Here is a 23,792-nt window from a genome sequence, read left to right on the forward strand (position 1 = left end):
AAGAAAAGTAAAACCAAATAAACAGAAATACCAAGGGTCAAAAAACAATAAAAGTGAAAACAGACCGGTAACAAAGAGAATTAACAAGGTTAAAAGTTGGTTCTTTGAAAATATTTTTTTAAAAAGTCAATTTCTAGTTTAGTCTGATCAAGAAAATGAAGCACAAATCAAACAGTAGAAATTAGGAGTTAGAAGATGAACAAGTTTTGAAGATCTAATGCCCAGCATTCTGATTATAATTAACAATAATGTATTATACATTTCAAAGTTGCTAAGAGACTAGCTCTTAAATGTTCTCACCACAGAAAAGAACTGATAATTACGTATCATGGTGGAGGTATTCACTAATGCTATGGTGGTAACTCTGTTGCAAGATATACATGTATCAAATCAAGTTGGATACCTTAAATTTCTATAGTGTTATGTTAATTATATCTTAATCTAAAAAAAAAGTAATAGGGATTGGGGTAGAGGTGGGTATCACTACAGAGGGTATACAAGCATTAAAAAGATAAAAAGAGAATATTACAACCAACATTATAACAAAAATTTGACATCTTCAATGAAATGGACAAAACAAAAAAATCCAACTGGTACAAGATGAAAAAGAAAATCTTATTAGTCTCATATCTGCAGAAGAAATTCATTGTCAACTCCAGACCCAGATGGTTTCAATGGTGAATTCTTTCAAACTCTTGAGAAATAATACCAATTTTATAAAAACTCCCAGAAAATAGAACGGAACACTTGCCAACTTGTGTTTTTGATGCTGTATTAACTCTAATACCAAAATCTGACAAAGCACTACAAAACAGAGGAAAACCTTCATGACTAAAACCCTTTATAAGTACATATAGAAAAATGCCACAAAATAGTATTAAATCAAATTCAGTAATAAATAAAAAGTGTAATATTTTATGACCAAGTCAGGTTTATCCTAACAATACAAGGTTGGTTTAATATGCAAAAATTAAAGTATTGTACCACATTAACAGAATAAAGAAGAAAACCCATGTGGTCATTTCAATAAACGCAGATAAGGAAGGCATTTGGCAAAATCTGGTGTTGCAGAAGGCTCTTGAGAGTCCCTTGTACTGCAAGGAGATCCAACCAGTCCATTCTAAAGGAGATGAATCCTGGGTGTTCATTGGAAGGACTGATGCTAAAGCTGAAACTCCAATACTTTGGCCACCTCATGCGACGAATTGACTCACTGGAAAAGACTCTGATGCTGGGAAAGGTTGGGGGCAGGAGGAGAAGGGAACGACAGAGAATGAGATGGCTGGATGGCATCACCGACTCCGTGGACATGAGTTTGAGTGAACTCCGGGAGTTGGTGATGGACAGGGAGGCCTGGCGTGCTGTGATTCATGGGATCACGGAGAGTCGGACACGACTGAGTGACTGAACTGAACTGAATACCAATTCTTACCAAACTAGGAACTGAAGGGAACATCCTCAATCTGATAAAGAACATTCATGGAAGACTTAAGACTAGCACCACAGCTGATGGTAAGATAAGGGATACCTTCCCCGAAGATCAGGAAAAATGCCAGAAGGCCCAATATCACCACTTTTATTAAACAATGTTGTGAATGTCCTAGCCATTGAATGAAAAAGAAATAAAGGCATAAAGATTAGAAAGGAGTAAACTTGTCATAATTTGCAGATGACATGACTGTTTATGCAGGAAATCCTAAGGAATCTACAAAGAGTGTAGAACTAATACACTAAATATCAAGTTCACATACACAAAATTCAATTGTACAATCAATTGTACAATTGTTGATTATACTTACATACAATCAACAAACAACTGGAAAATGAAAACAGAATAAATTCCATCTACAACAGCATTAAAAAATATGAACTATTTCAGAATAAATTCTAAAACATGTATAACTCCTCCAACCAAAACTACAAACCAGTGCTGAGAGACATTAAAGATGCTCAACAGCATAAATTATTAGAGAAATGCAAATCAAAACAACAATGAGGTATCATCTCATAGTGGTCAGAACGGCAATCACCAAAGTCTACAAATAATAAATGCTGGAGAGGGTGCAGAGAGAAGGGAACCCACTTCCACTGTTGGTGGGAATGCAAATTGATACAGCCACTATGGAGAACAGTATGGAGACTCCTTAAAAAACTAGGAATAAAACTATCAGATGATCCAGCAATCCCATGACTGAGATTATATTCTGAGGAAACCATAACTGAAAAAGACACATATCCCTATGTTCATAGCAGTACTATTTACAATAGCTAGGACATGAAAGCAACCTAGATGTCCACAGACAGATGAATGGATAAGGAAGTTGTGCTACATATACACAAAGGAATATTAATCTGCTATAAAAAGGAACACACTTGAGTCAGTTCTAATGAGGTGGATGAACCTAGAGGCAATTATAAAGAGTGCAGTAAGTCAAAGAAAAAGACAAATATTGTATATTAATGCAAATATATAGAATCTAGAAGGACAGTACTTATAAGCCTACTTGCAGGGCAGCAAAGGAGACACACACATTTGGAATAGAATTTTGGACACAGTGGAGGAAGGAGAGGGTGGGATGATTTGAGAGAATAGCATTGAAACGTACACATCACCATATGTAAAGCAGACAGTGGGAGTTTCCTGTATGATGCAGGGAACCCAAAGCCAGTGTTCTGTGAAAACCTAGAGGGGTGGGAAGGGCAGAGAGGTGGGAGAGGGCTACAAAAGGGAGGGAACATATGTATACGTATGGCTGATCAATGTTGATGTATGGCAAAAACAATCACAGTATTATAATTATTTTACAATTAAAAATAGAACGTAAATTAAAAAAAAGAAGATCTTAGTAAGTGAAGAGAGATACGATATTCATGGATTGAAAAGTTCAGTAGTATTAAGATGTCAATTCTCCCTAAACTGATCTATAGATTCGACACAATGCTAATTCAAAATCCCATCCAGAGAAAGTTGACTGTACAATTTCTGTGGAAATGTAAAGAACCTGGAATAATCAAAGCAATCCTAAAAAGAAGAACAAAGAGGATTTATACTACTTGATTCAAAATTACAGTAATGAAAACAATGTGATACAGGCATAAGAAACGACAGATCAATAGAACAGAAAGTTCATAAATTTGCTTTCAACAAAGTTACCAAAGCAATCTAATGAGGAAAGTAAAGTATTTCTAAGAAATGGTGCTGAAACAACTGGATATCCATATAGGGAAAAAAAATAAACCTCGATTCTTTATCTTACACCACATACAAAAATTTATTGAGGTTCAGAGACTTAACTCTGAAAGCTAGAACTATATGGTTTGTGGAAGATAATATAAGAGGGTATGTTCATACATAAGTAAGTATGTTCATAACTTCCGTTCCGTTCCATTCAGTCGCTCAGTCGTGTCCGACTCTTTGCGACCCCATGGACTGTAGCCTACCAGGCTTCTCCGTCCATGGGATTCTCCAGGCAAGAATCCTGGAGTGGGTTACCATTTCCTTCTCCAGGGGATCTTCCTGACCCAGGGATCGAACCCGGGTCTCCCGCATTGGAGGCAGACGCTTTAACCTCTGAGCCACCAGGGAAGCCCATGTTCATAACTTACGGTTAAGCAAAGATTTCACAGACAGGACACAGAAAATTATAACCAGAAAAAAAACTGATAAATAATATACTTTATTAAAATTGCAAATGACTGCTAATTAAAGGGCATCATGAAGAAAACAAGAAAGAAGCAAGCCACAGCATGGGAGAAAATATTCACCAAACATGCCTGAAAATAAATTGGCATTTAGGGTGCATAAAGAATTACTACAACTTGACAAATAGGTAAAAAAAACCTCAACTTTCAAAATGAGGAAATAACTTGAAAAGATACTTCACCAAAACAAGAAATACAAATGTCCAAGAATCTCAGAAAAACATGTTCAATGTCATTTGTCATCAGGGAAAAGCAAATTGAAATTCCAACAACCTACCAATACATACCCATTAAAATGACTAAAATTTTTAAACTGACAATACAAAATCTTAGAGAAGATGCAGAGCCACTGGAACTCTCATATATATTAGGCAAGAAGGTGCTCAGTGGTAAAGAATTCACTTGCCAATGCAGGAGACACGGGTTTGATTCCTGGGTTGGGAAGATCCCCTGGAAGAAGAAACAGCAAACCACACCAGCATTCTTGCTGGGAAAAATCCCATGGACAGAAAAGCCTAGCTGAGCAGGCTACAGTCCATAGGATCGCAGAGTTGGACACAACTGAGCACACACATAAATATTATAATCACTTTGGCAAAAGATCCAGCATTTCCCTATAAAGCTAAATGCATTCTTACTCTATGGCCCAGAGATTCCTCAACTAGCACTTGACAAAGATGAATGAAAACATATGTCCACACAAATACTTGTACAAGAATGTCCTCAGCAGCTTAATTCATAACAGCCAAAGCATAAAAAACCCAAGTATCTATCAAAAGGAAATTATAGCACAATTATCCAAAAGGAAAATGCTACGTTCATAAAATGAAATACTTCTCGGCAAAGAATCAATTATGATATATGCAATAACATAAATGAATCTCAAAATATGCTGAGTGAAAGAAGCTTTATACAAAAGAATACAAATATATGATTACATTCAGTTCATTTCAATTCAGTCGCTCAGTCGTGTCCGACTCTTTGCGACCCATGAATCAGGCTATAAAACATGGAAGATTAATCTAAGGTGAAAAAATAGAACACTGGTTCATCTCTGGAGGACAGTAATGGGGTTGACTGCAAAAGGGTACTATGTAAGGTGATATGTCTTGATAGGGATTTGAGTAATGTATTTGATAAAACTCAATAAATGGCACACTTAATACTTGTACATTTTGTGTTTTTTAAATCGGGCTTCAAAGAAAAAGAACTATACATGAATATTAAAATCTACTCAATGGTATGTGTGCTGAAATATTTAGAGAAAAATATACTGATGTCTACAGCTTACTGTGAAACATAAAATAGTCAGATGAATTGGTAGATGAATAATGGATCAATATGATAATGCAGATATATCAATATATTTTATATTGATAAAATCTATGTGGTAGGTATGCAAGTGTTCACTATAAAATTCTTTGAATTTTTTAGATTTGCTGAAAAATGTCTTAACAAAACATAAGAGCAAAAAGTTGAGAATGGGAGAATAGAAGAGACTGGAAAGCCTAGATGGCAAAAACCAGGAAACAAACATTTTTGTCAGTGTAAAGTACTCCCCAGGGACTGTGGTACTCTGCTGACCAATGTATCTGTCAGTCTGGAAGGGTATAATCTTATAATGGAGATGAATTAATCTAGTTATCCCAGCTTGCCACTAGCTAACTAAGTCATCAAACTAACTTTGTTCTGATATTCAAGCTTAATAAGCAGCTTCTGGCAATTAAAACGTAGCTTCCCAGAGATTTTTATAGGAGGCAGAGAGAATATACCGGCCAATTAATAGGCAATTAAACTTTTTACCATTAGCTGATTAATGTGAGCATTATGATTCTTACAATGGACTTAAGTTTTGTTGGACTAAATTGTATACTGAAAACCTGATCAAATCTCAGCCTACCAAAAGCAAAATTGTACTCCTGACTGGGAAAACTGATTATAAGATTAAAATTAATGACTTATCTGTAATACAACATATTAAGACTTTAAAATTAGAAAATCTCAGAAAATCTTCTCATGGTGTTCACTATCTATTTTTTCCTCATTATTCATTTTTGGGACACTTTTCAGGAATCCTTTCAAATGAAATTGCCTCAAAAAAAAAAAAAAAGGATTTTATCAGGCAGAAAAGACAAGGCTTATACTGCTTTCCGGAATAAATTCTATTAGAACACCCAAGTACACACACAGCAAAGTCAAACAGATCTTATTCATAAGAAGTATACATGTAATTACCTGTGTGCCCTCATGAGAAACATCTGGCGAACAAGTCTGAGATGCTGTTTCATGTTTTAGCAATGATGGCTTGTTTAGAAATTGGTTAATTTCTTCAGATTTTTGCTGGAGTTGATCTACAGAAAAGAAAATAAGTAGATTGAAATGATCTTTGGCTTACATCCAAAACTTAATGAGTTATTATCTTCCAGGGATAGACCATATGCTGTTTATTCTGGTTCAATTATCTTAATTAAAATATAATGCCAGCATATTTTATGTCACATAAAAATGTGACAACATTTTTATAAACTGTTTAATTACTCTCAAGGACCAAAGGACAGCTCAGTAAGCCTCCTTCATAGGCAAAATAAAACCGGCCTAGGTATATTTTTAAAAAATCATTTTTCCTTTCCCCTTTGAAAATGCCCTACATGTTTTTTATTTTCTTCAGTCTCCACATAAGCATTAAAAATCCTACTGAGATTCTATCGCACAGTTTTGAACATCAGCATGGTTCAGTTAAGAGAAGAGCATGCTCAGGTAACTCACTGTCCCCACATAATGCCCTGCAAGGTTTTTTGGTTAATGTTCAGCTTTCTTCAACACAGATCTTCAATTTAATGCTTTCTAAAATCTTTCCTGTATGCCAATCTATTAGAATTAAACTAAATCAGAGTCATGTATTATTAATACTTCAATAATAACATATTTTTAAAAAAAGTTTTCCTTAAATCTCCTTAAAGGATAAAAATTTTCTTTTAAAAAGAAATTTTCACCTATAAGAAAAGCATTCAGATCCATCATTAGAAGTAAGGCTGACGCCATACAATTTAGTCTCCTTACCTTTGCAACTAGATTTGGCTTGAGTTTTTCACAAATTAATTCAAATCCTACTCATTTCAGTTAATGAACCCTTTAGACCACAGTCATGCTTCACATAGCATACTTTAAAACTTGACACATCACTATCAATAGTTTTCAGTACCATAATGATAATTATAAAATTAAGTGAGATTATAACTTCAGTTAGAGATGGGAGAAATGCAACAAAGGGTTCAGAAGAGACACCTTTCTTAATGCTTCTATAGATTCCTTGGTTTAACAAGCAAATGATGTCATTAAGAGATACCTGAAATTTTAAAGTAGGAGCTATGGAGGTGCTACACAAGTGGGCTTCAAAAGCACTCGGATACTGACCTTCCAGCTGCTGAATGACCTGGGCTGAATGAGCTGCCTGTTCATTTTTATCTTGGAGAAGTTTTGAATTTTGATCCTTGAGGGCATCACAGGCAGAGTGCAGCTCTTGCTCAGATTTTTGAAGGCTCAAAATGTGAGAGGTCTTCTCTTCCATTTCTGCATTGTGCTTCTTTTCCAAAGCACTGTGCCGGGACTGCAGTTCAGCATGGGCTTGACCTGCTTGTTCAAGCTGTTCCAGAAGATGATGCATTTCTTCCTGCAGGTTATGGAAAGACAGTTTTCTCTCTGCCACTTCTAGTTCCATCTTTTCTATCAGAACCTTGGACTCCTGTCTTTCTGTTTCTATAGTGTTCCTTAAAGTGCTCAGCTCAGCTTCCATCTGCTGTAATTGCTGAGAGAGAATCTAAGGGGAAAAAAAAGCCTCATGAACCATAAATTCATTCTTGCATTTCAAGAAGCATAGTGAAGACCCCTTTCTAGGCAAAGCCTGGGCCTAGACACTCAGGACCAAACTTCCAATTGCATAAAGGTCCTCTGTTTTTGCTTCTTGATACTTTTGACAATAGTGTGTATATATATATACACACACTATTATATATATAATAGTAAAATTAGTTCAATAAGTGAATGGACTGTGCCTGTTTTATCATCATTGTTCTCCAGCATGTAGCATAACATACGGCATACTAAGTACCTGGTACTCAATAAATACTGAATAAATGAATGAATAAATGGATCCAGTCCCTGCCCTCAAGGAACTCAGCGTTTAGTGGGAGCATCACACTTAAACAGATCAGTATAATCCAAAACATTAGAGGCCAAAAGAGATACTTACAAGGTATTAAGAGAAACAGACAAGGGAAAATTACCATAAAGTCACACATAGGTAAATATTTCTACAGTACCTATCTAGTAAGTAGCACAACTGGGATTTGAACCTGACTGTGTGATGACAGCCAGAGAGGGGACTCAGGGTCAGGGTTTGTTAGGACTGGACATACGAGAACATGTTTCTATGCAAGAAAAACAGTCGTTCTCAAGAAGAGTTGAAAAGAAGAAAGGAGATGACTTTCTCCAGCAGCATGCAGGACCCAGATGAACAAGCACAGAATATGGATTTCAGAGGAAAATAACATATTCTAAAGAAACTAGGATCCTAGACCTAAAATCACAAAGGAAAAGAGCAACAATAAAAGATCTGAAATATAAGTTTCATAGGGAAAGAACTGTATACATTTTACTCATCATAGTATCACCACCACCTAAGCACAGGGAATTTGTTGATAGAATGAATAAATGGCATCAATTCTCTGAAGGCTTCTAATAGGATTTTATGCCTGCTCCCTGGCAAACTAAATTGGAAATGAATGCTCCCGAGGCAGGCAACAGAGATCACAGGGCAGTACCTGGTTTCTCTGTTCAGCAGCAGTCAGCTCCTGCTGCAGCAGGTCCACAACCTGAGTGCGGCCCAACAAGGCTTCTTCATGCTCCTCAAGCTTCCTCTGCAGCACCCTTAATTTCTGAGAAGGAAATATTCATTCACAATGTGCTAAAACATGAGCATCATTACCTGATTACTTTCAAAATGTCAGGTAGACTTGTATTCTAAGATTTTTGGATGATAGGGATGACAGGTTAAAGAGTCAGACATTGCCATTCTCCCCAACCAGCAGCAACAAAGAAACTCCAAAATGTCTTCTCCAGAGCACCAACAACAACCAAACTGACACAAGCAAGTCCCTGAATTAGGGAGCATTTTTAATAATTAGATATTTATTACACATCTCCACTTTTAAAATTATATAGTCAAGATTCTATACCTAAATAATGTAGGTACACGTATATCCTACTCACCTATGAGAACATTCTCTACAGGCAAGAACCATATTTCTCTTCTAGTTTCATGCATGGGACATTTGTTGAATGAATAAGTCAATAATACATGTATACATTAATAATCAACTTTAAAAAGTCCTGTATTCTGAAACTTTATTTAGTGATGTATTCTGAAGGATTGTCTAGAACATGGAAGAAGCTTTCACTCAAAATCAATTAAGTGAATCGACCACGAAAAATACCACTGGAGTGCCTCTGAGTACTACACTGCCTTACACATTAAACAGAAACAAATACTTTTGAGTTAGTAGGTGACAAACTTAAAAACAATGAAGCCAATTTTCAAAAATTACTCGATGATTTTTTTTAAAAGAATGATTTAATAAAAGACTTTATGGTTTCAAAATCACTCCTTTTTTTTCTTTAAAGTTTAAAACTGACTTCATTGATTTGAAGCTTTGCATCAGGTTTCTAATGTACAAAGGTAGCTACAATGAGCAAACAGAAGAGAAACCAATTTCTGACTACCACACACATTTGCCAATTAAACTCAGCTTTTGAGTACTGACAATCTGATTAGAGGGGTAAGAGAAAAGGTAAAGGAAAATAATTAATATGCAACAGAAGAGAAGAACACCAAAAAGAAGGCAATTAATGAGCAAACCCACACCAAGTGAAGAGCAGTGGGCAAGGATGGAAAAGTGACTGTGATAACTTAATTAAATGTTAACCAAAACAACATTCTACTAAGTTTTAGCAACACACCTGTTGCATCTCTGTTTCCACATCTGCCTGGGTTACTAACTGAAGAAGCTCATCTTCATGAAGACGAACTTGTGTCTCAAAGCGGGCATCTTTCTCTCGGACCACCTGCTGCATGGAACTCAACTGAAGACACACACCAGAGAAACTATACAAGTTACACTCCCAGAATTATCACACAAACAAAACTCACAGACTATTCTCCGAACACAGACACTGAGAACTGATAAGACAATAGATAGTTCAGATTAAATTTTGAATGTCAAAGGGATGAGATTTTTGGAAGAGAGCTAGGCCTGATGGTAACTTCAAAATGCGGGGGAACACATGTACACCAGGGGCAGATTCATGTCAGTGTATGGCAAAACCAATACAATAATGTAAAGTAATTAGCCTCCAATTAAAATAAATAAATTTTTAAAAAAATTTTTAAAAAATGTGAGAGAAAGCCTGCCATTCAGAAGTCAGCTTAAATATAAATTTTGAATAAAAACTGTATTTGCACGGTTAAAACAGTGTTTAAATATACAAGAGGTACATTTTTTAAAGATCTAAGGAGGTTAGAATATTAAACATACAAAGTTAGATTCTTGTTAAGCCCTAGACAATTCATTGAATATCATACTTGTGGTCAAAAACTTTCAATGAAATTCTCATGCCCTATAAACCTCAAAATAATGTTATCTTCTACTCAAGATTCTCTGCAACTGGAAATACAAATTTTTCTTTCAGGTCTTATTTTCAGAGAATTGCTTCTACCAAAGAACTTGGTATATTTCCATCCAATCCACACAGCCTCTCCAGACAGCTATTTTCAACTGTCATTACTTGCAGGATTTTAGATCACCCTCATTTGTGACTGAATGAAATGGAAATAAACTGACTTGTTGTGAGTTGCTAGATATCAGTGTTTTTCTTTTGTTCTTAGGGTGTGTGTGTGTGTGTGTGTGTGTGTATGCGCTTATTCACTTCCTTAAGATCTGTGGCTGAGCATGCCAACCAGCTCCTTCACTTGCCCATTTTGCACTGGTCCTTCAATTACTGTTGACTGTTCGATTTGTGACACTTTGAACCAAACTTGGCTCTCCTTCTAAGGCAGGAAGAAAAGAAACTTCATGATACGTTTTTTTTTCTCTACTGTGTTATTTATTTATTTTTTAATTGAAGGATAATTGCTTTACAGAATTTTGTTGGTTTCTGCCATTATCTGGATTTTGATGTCACTATAAATTTGAAATCCTGTGTTTCAAATGTATAGGCACTGGAGTCCTTCATTAGCCAAACATATCTATACATCCTTTCCTAAAAATGTACCATATTCTTTTTCCTGAGACTTTGCTCACACCATTCCCCACAACTGGAATACCCTTTCCCCACCCTGTTGAAACTATATTATCTATCCATCATTGTTTTACCTAAATCCTGAGTCTTCCATGCAAGATTCCTTGGCTGTCACAAGCACAGTAACCTCTTTCACCTCACAAAATACTTTGTATTGCTGCTTGCTCTGAACATTCTGAATGGCTTATATTATGATGGATCAGTTAATACATTTATGTGTGTGTGTGTGTGTGTGTGTATACCCACACACCTTGGCTTTTCATGTAGTAAGCCACTCGGTAAAAATATTCTGTATTTCCCCATCCTACATCATATAATGTATACAAAAAAGGAAATGATAAAAGCTAATATGCAAAACTTAAGATTTTAGAATATCCCATTTTAAATTTATACACAGTAGTAGGTCATCCATAGACAGAGAGTACCACTAATACTACAAGTTATCAATAAACACCAAACACCCAATGGATAAGACATTTATTGTGCAAAGGAACTTGAAGGGAAAAAAATGTTTCTTGAGTCATCTGAGCATTAGCAAAGGAAAAATATAAGAGTGGGTGGTCAAACGGGAAATTCAGAAAAATAGAAAGTATTGAGGATGGCAGTTCAATCAGTAGCAGAAAATAACTACTGGTCCTGGTAGCAGAATAATTTCTGGTACTGGTAGCAGAAACAACTATAAAGAAGAAAGTCACGTACTGGTGCCTTTTAACATTGAACCACATTACTTGTACCACCTTCTCATTACATAATCACTAATACTTTGATTATAATTTAACTTCTCATTAAGATTTTACTATGAAGAATGGACTTAGTCATTTGTATTTCTTTTGGTTTATCTAACAGTCTCTTTGGAACTCAGCATAAACTCATTCCTTTCTAAAAGACTGAATCTTTGTATACTATTAACACCAAGTTTCTGGGCCTGTAGAACTAAGAAACAGCCATAAATTAGGCTATGGTGTATTCATCAAGGTAAATAACACTTCTAATTTCTTCTTCTACCACACCCTTCTACTTTCTACTGTAACATTCTAGCTACTAAACTTTCACCTACTAAAGTTTTAAAAATAGACTGAATTGACTTGTCATGTCATAATCTTAAGCTTTATTTTCCATTTTGTCATATATTTCATGAGCTACATTGTTTATTTTTTTCTATTTAAGTTTTTTTTATTATTTTAATTGGAGGAAAATTGCTTTACAACGTTCTGTTTCTGCTTTACAACAATACAAATCAAGTATACATATTCCCCCTCCCTCTCCCGCCCTAATCTTAAACTTTAATGATTCTTTACTCTAATGAATCTGAGGTACCTCCCACCCTACCTGAGCAGCTTGCTCTGCCTGTGTCTGGCTGAGCTGGGTTTGCAAAGTGCTAACAAGTTCCTCCTTCTCTTGGAGCTGCTTCTTCATCATTAAAAATTCTTCCAACTCTGTTGAACTCTTAGCAGACTGAAGACATGGAAGGAAACAAATATTTAAGCAAAAGAACTGGCACTCTTAATTCTCTGACCTCCCTTTTCATTCGCCCTAAATACCTACCAATATCCTTCTAATTTCCATTTAACACTGAAGGGAATTGCATGAACTATGGTTTTTTAAAAAATTACCAAAATTACTTGTCAGAGGGAAACCAAAACAAGGGCAGCAGTTTTTCAATTTCTCTGAATCCTCACACAGAAACAGACAGTACAACTAGATAATAAAACAAAAATCCATGGACAATATTTACAGTAAAATTAGGAAGGCAGTACTACAAACCCTAAAATACATGTAGGAAGGGACAAACCACCAAAAGACTGGTATCAGAGTCTGTGTAATAGGAGGAAGGCAGCAATAGAGCAACATCTGATTGCCTTGAGAATGGGAAAACCCCCAAATGGTCAATAAATTCTTACTGGGAAGCACAGCTGGCCAATCTTAGGACAACAGCTTGAGTTGGCAAAGCTTTTCCATTCTCTGATTCTGGCCGAGTAAAGGGGTCCACAGTAAAAAGGACAAAGAGGCTAGAACAATCTGGCCCACCTGAAGTTTGAAAACTAACCCATTAGGACTGCCAACCAAAATACAAACTGTACCAAGAAGAAACTTCCAGGTATGAAATAGAAATTAAGCAGAATAGGGATAACAGAAATAGAAGACAAAGAAGGGATACACATGCGCTATACAATTCATCATCAACTAGCCACATGTGGCTATCAAGGGCTTCAAATATGCCTAATGTAAGTGAGAAATTAAATTATTAATATTAGTTCATTTAATTAAGAATAAATTATTTTCCATTAAATACAATTATGTTTTTGTATGATTATATTTCACTTTACCTCTGTATCATGCAATATACTGTTGAACCACTGTGCAAGTAATAAGTGTGCATGTTGCTCCTAGTGTTACAATAAACACATCAGCTATCCAGCCAGTGTCAATGGATTGATGCAATTTAAATGATTTTTTTCCTATACACCTATGTAATGTGCTTACTTGAATACTTAATGAAGACAGTATGAATAATAGTTGATATCTATGTAAATCATAGGAGAAGGCAAAGGCACGCCACTCCAGTACTCTTGCCTGGAAAATCCCATGGACGGGAGGAGCCTGGTGGGCTGCAGACCATGTGGTCACGAAGAGTCGGACACGACTGAGCGACTTTACTTTCACTTTTCTCTTTCATGTACTGGAGAAGGAAATGGCAACCACTCCGGTGTTCTTGCCTGGAGAATCCCAGGGACGGCAGAGCCTGGTGGGCTGCCTTCTATGAGGTCAAACGCAGTCGGACACGACTGAAGCGACTTAGCAGCAGCAGCAGCAGCATGTAAGTCATAATTATGATTAAACCATAATATACTTAACTAATTAAAATATAAATATTTTTATTGAATTATTTTTCTAGTTCAAAAATAAGTAGAGGTATACTTTTAAATTTAAAATAAAGGTATACTACTGATGCATAGCGCATTCCTTTTATTTCTAAGTAGTATCCTATTGTGTATTTAAATATTCTCCTCCTGACAGATAAGTTATTTCCAGCTTTTGGTTTCACAAGTAAAGCTGCTATGCACATGCATATACAGGTCCTTTTGTGAACATGTGCTTTCATTTCTCACACATGTTGCTTTAAAGTTGATTTTTTTCAAACTGCTACTGTTAAGTCGCTTCAGTAGTGTCTGACTCTGTGCGACCCCATAGACTGCAGCCCACCAGGCTCCGCCGTCCCTGGGATTCTCCAGGCAAGAACAGTGGAGTGGGTTGCCATTTCCTTCTCCAATGCATGAAAGTGAAAAGTGAAAGGGAAGTTGCTCAGTTGTGTTCGACTCTTAGCGACTCCATGGACTGCAGCCTACCAGGTTCGTCTTCTGGCCATGGGATTTTCCAGGCAAGAGTACTGGAGTGGGCTGCCATTGCCTTCTCCACATCTTCTCTCTGGGCTGACATGATTAGCTGCACCATTCAAGTGGTGTGAGGTATCTGAAGCATGCTGCCTCTAAACTCTTATCATGCTATTTGGGATGTGTTATCTTGTGAAGCAGTTCACATGAAACTGCTAAAACCTCCTCTCGTCTCCGCGGGAAGGGCCGGAACAACTCTGCCAGGCGCCTACATCGCACCCGTCGCCCAGCGTTCTGCTGCCCTCTGCGGCCTGGCCCATTCACTCTGCTGCCTCCGAAGCCCTGGGAGGGCGGAGGGAACAGGGCAGAGGGAGCGGAGAGAGGAGGGGAGGAGGACCACTTGGTAATTAGCCAGTTTCTAAACGTGGATGCAAATATTAAAAGAAAATGATGTTTGGCCCTCAGTCAGTGACAATGAAGTTTCTAAATATGTATGGAACAATTTGAGTATATGAGTCTATTTTCTCAACTGGAAATTTTATGAAATCTAAACACAGATGAAGTATTTCCAATGAAAATATAGCATCCAAGTTGAGATATAATATAAAATACATACAAAATTTCAGACAGTGCGGAAAAAATAATGTAAATTAGCACAAAAATAATTTTTATATTAATCTGAAAAGTATATTTTTAATATACTGGGCTAAATGAAATAATTGTTAAAATTAATTTTACCTGTTTCTTCTTTATCTTATGCAATATAGCTGCTAAAAAAATTTAAAAATATGCATGTGATTCACATTATATTACTATCAAGCAATGTTGGTACAGATCAGAGTGAAGGGCAGGGGGAAGACCAGGAAACCTCAGAAATCCACCTGCCTTATCTTTGAACACAACACAAAAATAACAAAAAAGAGAAGTCTGTTAAATAAAAAACATTTTCCTGAATCAAGCCTCCTTCAAAAAGTTTAGGAAAATTAATTTCACACAAAAATAAGAAACATAAAAGGATCAAGGTCAAATCCCATCCAAAGTTATCATCAAAAAACAAAGAAAACCAAGCAGGTGAGAAAAGCATACCATGCTGCTGCTAAGTCACTTCAGTCGTGTCCGACTCTGTGCGACCCCACAGACGGCAGCCCACCAGGCTCCTCCGTCCCTGGGATTCTCCAGGCAAGAACACTGGAGTGGGTTGCCATTTCCTTCTCCAATGCGTAAAAGTGAAAAGTGAAAGTGAAGTTGCTCAGTCGTGTCCGACTAGTAGCGACCCCATAGGCAAGCTCAAAGTCAAAATTGCAATCTATTTCAAAAGGTGATTTTAAAAATAGGAAAATTATATAAGACACAAAAGAACAGTTTTAAAATCAGAATTAGAAAAATTCAGAAATGAGGTGACAAAATTCAGGAAAAATTTGATTCTTTTGAATCAAAATGAGTTCTGAAAAGAACACAAAACAAAAACACAAAACACAAAACAATTTCTTTTGAACACAAAACTATTTACAAAAGTAAATAAACATGAAATAGAATGCCTTAAAGAAGGAAAAAAAGAAGAAACTTTTGAAAATGAAGTGATAAAAAGGAACTGAAAGTGACAAATGTGGAAGATAATCAAAGGTGAAACATATGGGTAATAGAAGTCCCTAAAGGAGAAAACAGACCAAATACTACAAGCTATATGAGTCAAGAAAGCTCTTCTGAAATAAAATATGTGAAACCACGTATTGAAAAAGATATCTCTCTATCTACAAATATCAACCATGGATGATAAACACCAATGCACAGTCTAGTAGAATTACTATACTTAGTGGAGAATGAAAGACAAGAGGAAAGAAAAGGGAAGGGAACAAGGAAGGAAGGAGTTGATAGAGACATACAAAAACATTACATGACTCTTGTTGTTCAGTTCAGTTCAGTCGCTCAGTTGTGTCCGACTCTTTGCGACCCCATGAACCACAGCACGCCAGGCCTCCCTGTCCATCACCAACTCCCGGAGTTCACTCAAACTCATGTCCATCGAGTCGGTGATGCCATCCAGCCATCTCATTCTCTGTCGTCCCCATCTCCTCCTACCCCCAATCCCGTTGTTACTTAGTATAATAAACCATTGGGCTTTAGTGATTTGTTAACTTAATGATTATGAGGTAACTTACACCCCTACCTGTGTAGCTTGGTTTGCCTGTGCCTGGGTAAGTTGGGCTTGCAAACTGGTAATTAGTTCCTCTTTCTCCTGGAGTTTATGTTTTATCTTTTCTACTTCTATCTCTTCCTCTGTAGAACTCTTATCGTGCTGAAAATGCAAGAAATAAAGTTATTTATTTAAAAGAATCTAATTTGCCCTATACAGCTCCTTGATTATAGTGTTATCCAATAAATGGGAGCAAAAAATAACACTTGACCTAACAACAAGGAAGCAATCTTAGAGTTTTCGAGTTTGAGTATGGCCAAGAAGTTCCTGTCAGATCCATCCTTCCTCACTATAAACTGGACAAGATAGACAAATAGCTATCTGAAAATGATGGAGAGCAACCAGAAGCAGGAGGATCCCAGAAGGGAGTTGATACCTGGAAGAGATGACACCAAATTTCCTATTTTTACAGTTTTTAGTCTGAGGGCAAAATCAGTCAGTGCCATAGAGGACTAAAACTTAACATAAAACTCATAATCCCACTGCCTTGAAGAGCTAGAGGGCAGAATTCAGGAAAACCCAGCTGCTAAATGAAGGACAAAAAATCATAAAAGAGACAGAAGAGGGGAGGAATTAAAATCTTTGAACAGTCTTTTTTTTTCCCCAAAAACTCTTCTTTGGACTGAACCAGATTCTGCCTCCCAACTGAATTCACCACCACTCCTTGTCCTCCAAAATGAACCTATTCTGCTTACTGGAACCACACAGAATAATTTTACACTTTCTTCCACATAACAGTCTGTCAAGTATCTGAGGATTGCCATAATTTCTTCAACTACACTTTCCAGAGACTATCAAGCTCTGTTATGGGTAAACAATAGTTAAAGAGCTGCTGAGACTGATTGCTGAAACTTAGAAATCATTTAATCCAACCCTTTTATTTAACAGAGGAAGGAAATGAAACTACATGATGCTGATTGGTTTAAGGTCTCAGAGCTTTAAAAAAGAGGGGACAGGTATAAAATGGATAATTTAAAAATATAACAACACAGCAGAGGGAAAAGTTAGAAGAAACAAAGTCACATGGGGAAAGACAGGTTGGTGCTACCACAGCCAGGAGGAAGAAAGAAGAATGAGAGGAAAAAACCAGTAACTAAGAGAAGAAGAATCCAGATGAAGGCATTATTTGAGAAGAATAAGAGAAACTTCTAAAATCAGCTTTGAGAAGCTAAATAAGGCAATCTATCAATGCAGGAAAAGTAATATCTTCTGAGCATTAGACCCAGCAAAGAAAGACTAACCAGGGTACTAGTAACCCAAGGGTTATGCCTAAAGAATTGATTAAAGTCTCATTTCCCAAGAACTAAAATCATTGTGGATAAGAATACTAGCGAGTCAAAAAATAAAACATGGTGAAAGCTAAAACAAATTAAAAGATCTCTTATGTAGAGTGACATCTAAGCCAACTGTAATGTATATATCTGATGGGGCTGGTCTCTCTTTATTCTATACCAAATTTGTCAAAAGTTTCTTGTTCTCTAACTAGCTGACTGAGTGTGAATATTTGGGAAAGATAGTAAGAATAAGTACTACAACAGTGCTCAATTTCTCAAAAGGCAACACTTGGCTTACTCCTTTCTCTTATCTTCTACCTTCAACTATTTGTTGGTGGCAGTCATAAACCTAGAGCACATCCCTTACTGGAGCCCAAGATAATCCAGCTGATTAAGCCCACAAAGCATGAAACTTCAAAGTACTATTATGTGGCCACCTAAAGACAAAACATATTCTGTCACTAAATTAAAGAATTTCAGAGCTGGGAGAAACCTTAGAGATCACCTAGTTTACTCTTCTAATCAAGGATTCAAAAGCTAAATGCCTCACTTCAATATTCACTTCTTGTTAGCCTTTTTAGTTCTCTGCAAGTGTAGGTTACAACTGATATTTAACTTCCATGTTTTTTGTTAGCCTTTTATTCTGTGCTTGGTCCATAGCCCAGTTAGACTGCGAGCTCAATAAAAGGACAGAATTTAGTGCTGTATTACTTCAGCTTCATAATCTGATCTGCTGTAATGAGAGGCTTTTGCTCCTGAGGAAGTGTATATTATACCCAGTCACTATACCTTGGAGAGTTGCTCCTCTGACTGAGGTTCGGTGGACAGAACAGTCCCTCCTTGTGCCTTCATCTCTTCTATGTGTTTATTCAAAGAGGTTAATTTGGCCTTAGCATGAAGTTTTAGCTTTTTAATTTTGTTATCAGCAGCTTTTCTTTCTTCCTGTCAGAGAACAATGATGGTAAATACACAAATGTTATTTATCACTTATCCAGTATATAACAAAAGTTATTCCCAGTAGGCATCATCTTACGGTATTAGGGAAATCAGATTCTCTAATAATCTAAGTGAAGAGAAAAACTGAAGTTACTATTATGTCTGTCTTTTATCAAATGCTTGGCAAGAAAGGACAATGGTACCTGTAGAACTTCATCCTTCTGCTGCAATTCAGCATCCTTCTGTCTAATGATTTCTTTTAGTTTCACCACCAACTGTTCTGCATAAGCCAGGCGCTCCAGAACATCCTCTTGTGTTCTATCATTAAATTCCATGTCAGATTCTTGGGGTAATTCCTGGTATTTAGACAAAAGGGTGCCAATTTACGAGTGAAAAGGTATAAACTTCCCAACAGGAGTTTCTTCATTCCAACTTCATCTTATCTCTTGTCCTTACTTAAGAAATCTTTCCAAGGAGATGGGGGTTCAAGGGCAGAGTATGGATTGGAGGAAAGAAGGGGCCTTAGGTGTCAAGAATGGGGCCTGGCTTATGTAAATCTTTCAGTCTAGTGGTATAATTCTTTGGGACTGAATTCCTTAGGCTGGGGAAAACCCTCCAGAGATATTGCTTGGGTTTTATTAGAAGAGCTGTTTGGAACAGATGAGAGTTGCAAAAGAGGGGGTGTAGAGGATGGCTGAGGGTAGAGGATGAGGGTGGGTAGGGAGGGGGAGTGAAGTGAATGTGTATGTATAGTATAAGGCATTTAATGCTATGTGGGGGTGGACAGAGACATACTCATACTTACCTGGCATGGGAAATAAAAATTTTAAAAATGGTTTAATTTTAAAAAGAAATCTTTTCAATAATTACCCAATATTATTATTATCCAATAATTATTATCAGAGCCATTGCAATACATATTATTTTGTAAATGTTAACCATTTAGAATGGAGAAGGCAATGGCAAGCCACTCCAGTACTCTTGCCTAGAAAATCCCATGGATGGAGGAGGCTGGTAGGCTGCAGTCCATGGGGTGGCTAACGGTCGGACACGACTGAGCGACTTCACTTTCACTTTTCACTTTCACACATTGGAGAAGGCAATGGCAACCCACTCCAGTGTTCTTGCCTGGAGAATCCCAGGGACAGGGGAGCCTGGTGGGCTTCCGTCTATGGGGTCACACAGAGTTGGATACGACTGAAGTGACTTAGCAGCAGCAGCAGCAGCAGCAACCATTTACAAACATTATCTCATTTACAGTCTTATCATACTAATTTTACCAAAGTGAAAAATAAAGGGAAGCAAAGATTAAGTGAAAGAGCCTAAAATTTAAAATTAAGAGAGTGGTTGAATAAAATTCTCTTAACCACCAGGTAACACTGGTTGTCTTTTCAGAAAGTGAAAGGACTTTCTTTGATTCCTATGTGACCTTCAAAAACTATAATACAAACTATAAGAGAAGGACTAGATGAGTTTATAATGGCAAACAGCCTGAAACCAGAAAGTTGCTCCATTTCTTGTTTCAGACATTTCCTGTAAAACAAGAGAACATACCTGAGTTAAAACAATCTAGTACTAAATAAGCCCCAGGGGGACAAATGAAGACAATCTTTCTAATCTTATCCAGGACTTGATTTCCATTACTGGGCCTTATAGGCTACAACCTTAAAGGAAAAGGATCATTTACAAAGTATCAATATTTTTCTTAATCTTCTCTTCCACCTAGCGTAAGGCTGCTCACCCTCATTTTAAATTACTATCATCAGAAGAACATGGAATATACATCTCATCAGCTTAATTCAGAACAGAGCTACTCACAGGTTCTAAGGAAGCCCTCATATTCTCATCAGTGTCATCTCCTGATAATTCATGTAAAACGACATTTGCTAATCCTGACAGGCGACTCAGCATTTCTGCAAGAAAAGAAAACATAAGAATCGTCAAATGGATACATGTTTCTCCTATGATGGTAACTGTATCATCTATAAGTGAAATAGGAAAACTGTGTAGGTGATATACATATATATATATTAGACTACACAGCATGATAATGGATTTAAAAAGGCTTCTGAGTATATACAGTGAGTAAAACACTGTTCCTTTCAGTGATAACTACACAGAGATTTTTAAGCACCATCACTAATATTTTTTAAATGAAATACAAATACATAATTGTTAATACAAAATAATATACCTAAAGGTTATCTTTAATGCTTACAGGTTTTCTTTAACCATAATTTCATGGGCAAACATGGAATTCTAACTATTCTTTCCCCTGTCAGACTACTGTCCACTTCGAATCTGTCAATTACACTCCATTGTTCAACAAATGTTTTTCTTTTTACCTGCAGAAATAAAACTGAAAATAGAAAAATAGAGAAAATGAATAAAACCAAAAGTTGATTCTTGGAAGAAATGAATAAAATATACAAAGCTAAGTTAGGCTAACAACAAAAAAAGAGAGAAGACGCAAATTATTAACATCAGATATGAAAGAGGAAAGAAACATTACTACTGACCTAAGGAAAACTATAAATAACTCTATGCCTATAAATTCATCAACATAGATGAACTATGCCTTAAAAGATAACAAGCCCCAAATCTCACTTAAGAAGAAACAACCTGAAAACCAGCCTCCCACACATACTCTTTCTCTTTTCTTCCTTATTTATTTAATCATTCATTCATTTAGAAAGGTATCACTTGTCAGTCCATAAAGCCCTTAAAAGTGAGAATATTAATGTTCTGATCAGTTAAGTTCAGACGCTCAGTCCTGTCTGATTCTTTGCGACCCCATGAATCACAGCACGCCAAGCCTCCCTGTCCATCACCAACTCCTGGAGTTCACCCAAACTCGTCCATCGAGTCGGTGATGCCATCCAGCCATCTCATTCTCTGTCGTCCCCTTCTCCTCCTGCCCCCTATCCCTCCCAGCATCAGAGTCTTTTCCAGTGAGTCAACTCTTCACATGAGGTGGCCAAAGTATTGGAGTTTCAGCTTTAGCATTAGTCCTTCCAATGAACACCCAGGACTGATCTCCTTTAGAATGGACTGGTTGGAACTCCTTGCAGTCCAAGGGACTCTCAAGAGTCTTCTCCAGCACCACAGTTCAAAAGCATCAATTCATCAGTGATCAGCCTTCTTCACAGTCCAACTCTTTCATCCATACATGACCATTGGAAAAACCAGAGCCTTGACTAGACGGACCTTTGTTGGCAAAGTAATGTCTCTGCCTTTTAATATGCTATCTAGGTTGGTCATAACCTTCCTTCCAAGGAGTAAGCGTCTTTTAACTTCATGGCTGCAATCAGCATCCGCAGTGATTTTGAAGCCCCAAAAAACAAAGTCTGACACTGTTTCCACTATTTCCCCATCTACTTGCCATGAAGAGATGGGACCAGATGCCATGATCTTAGTTTTCTGAATGTTGAGCTTCAAGCCAACTTTTCCACTCTCCTCTTTCACTTTCATCAAGAGGCTCTTTAGTTCCTCTTCACTTTCTGCCATAAGGGTGGAGTCATCTGCATATCTGAGGTTATTGATATTTCTCTCAGCAATCTTGATTCCAGTTTGTGCTTCTTCCAGCCCAGTGTTCCTCATGATGTACTCTGCATATAAGTTAAATAAGCAGGGTGACAATATACAGCCTTGACGTACTCCTTTTCCTATTTGGAACCAGTCTGTTGTTCCATGTCCAGTTCTAACTGTTGCTTCCTGACCTGCATACAGGTTTCTCAAGAGGCAGGTCAGGTGGTCTGGTATTCCCATCTCTTTCAGAATGTTCTGATAGGAAAAATAAAAATAAACTGGACTGTGCATAGCATTATCATATGCAATTATGGTAAATTTTATGCTGACTAAAAAAATATTATTTGGCTTTTAAAATCCTCAGCAGGAAGAAATAGAAACGTAAAAGCTAAAGCACAAAATAAGCACATGAATAAAACTAGACTGCTATCATTATCTTTTACTTAGAGTATTAATAGTGTTTAGGGCAGCCACGTTCCCTAATTAAGAAATGGCAAGACATTTGTTTCTATGCTGTGCTTAGTCACTCAGTCATGTCCGACTTTTTGCAACTCCATGGACTGTAGCCTGCCAGGCACCTCTGTCCACGGGGATTCTCCAGACAGAAACACTGGAGTGGGTTGCGATCTTCCCAACCCAGGGATCAAATCCAGGTCTCCCACATTGCAGGCAGATTCTTTACCATCTGAGCCACAAGGGAAGCCCAAGAATAGTGGAGAGGGTAGACTGTCCCTTCTCCAGGGGATCTTCACAACCCAGGAATAGAACCGGGATCTCCTGCATAGAAGGCCAATTCCTCACCAGCTGAGCTACCAGGGAAGCTCTTTGTTTCTGTAACAGGTAACTAAGATAAGCAGTATACGGCATTTTGAAAAGATGCATAAAACAGGAAAGGAAGAGAGAATCACTCCTAGGAGGGCAACACAGGACCATATTTAACTACATACATAAATACTGAAATGGCAATGTAAGAGTCATACACAAGTGCTTAGGAACATAATTTCATGCAAAGATGGGTACAATAGAGGACAGAAATGGTATGGACCTAACAGAAGCAGAAGATATTAAGAAGAGGTGGCAAGAATACACAGAAGAACTGTACAAAAAAGATCTTCATGACCCTGATAACCACGATGGTGTGATCACTCACCTAGAGGCAGACATCCTGGAATGAGAAGTCAAGTGGGCCTTAGGAAGCATCATTACCATCAAAGCTAGTGGAGGCGATGGAATTCCAGCTGAGCTATTTCAAATCCTGAAAGATGATGCTGTGAAAGTGCTGCACTCAATATGCCACCAAATTTGGATAACTCAGCAATGGCCACAGGACTGGAAATGGTCAGTTTTCATTCCTATCCCAAAGAAAGGCAATGCCAAAGAATGTTCAAACTATAGCACAATTGCACTCATCTCACACACTAGCAAAATAATGGTCAAAATTCCAAGCTACGCTTCAACTGTGAACTTCCAGAT

General features: G+C 37.2%; 1 protein-coding gene across 16 annotated transcripts in view; it reads right to left on the bottom strand.

Moving 5' to 3' along the window:
* Nucleotides 1-23,792, bottom strand: part of GOLGB1 (golgin B1) — a 76,243-nt gene that overhangs the window by 44,757 nt on the left and 7,694 nt on the right. For 3 of the 16 annotated variants that reach the window (XM_088837454.1, XM_055437650.2, XM_055437231.2), the window contains exons 2-10: nucleotides 20,610-20,704; nucleotides 18,995-19,147; nucleotides 18,645-18,797; nucleotides 16,555-16,683; nucleotides 12,385-12,510; nucleotides 9,718-9,840; nucleotides 8,523-8,636; nucleotides 7,117-7,519; nucleotides 5,938-6,053 (exon numbers count right to left, since the gene is read on the bottom strand). In XM_088837454.1, coding sequence (XP_088693580.1) covers nucleotides 5,938-6,053; nucleotides 7,117-7,519; nucleotides 8,523-8,636; nucleotides 9,718-9,840; nucleotides 12,385-12,510; nucleotides 16,555-16,683; nucleotides 18,645-18,797; nucleotides 18,995-19,147; nucleotides 20,610-20,702 — 1,410 coding nt within the window. In that variant the 5' untranslated portion in view covers nucleotides 20,703-20,704. Of the gene's footprint in view, nucleotides 1-5,937; nucleotides 6,054-7,116; nucleotides 7,520-8,522; nucleotides 8,637-9,717; nucleotides 9,841-12,384; nucleotides 12,511-16,554; nucleotides 16,684-18,644; nucleotides 18,798-18,994; nucleotides 19,148-20,609; nucleotides 20,705-20,985; nucleotides 21,151-23,469; nucleotides 23,672-23,792 lie in introns of all 16 variants that reach the window. The other 13 variants (XM_055437257.2, XM_055437411.2, XM_055437339.2 and 10 more) reach the window with 13 other exon arrangements.

This window comes from Moschus berezovskii, chromosome 1 (genome assembly GCF_049115385.1).
Source record: "Moschus berezovskii isolate FMDL1 chromosome 1, NW_MosBer_1.0, whole genome shotgun sequence".
NCBI lineage: Eukaryota > Metazoa > Chordata > Mammalia > Artiodactyla > Moschidae > Moschus > Moschus berezovskii.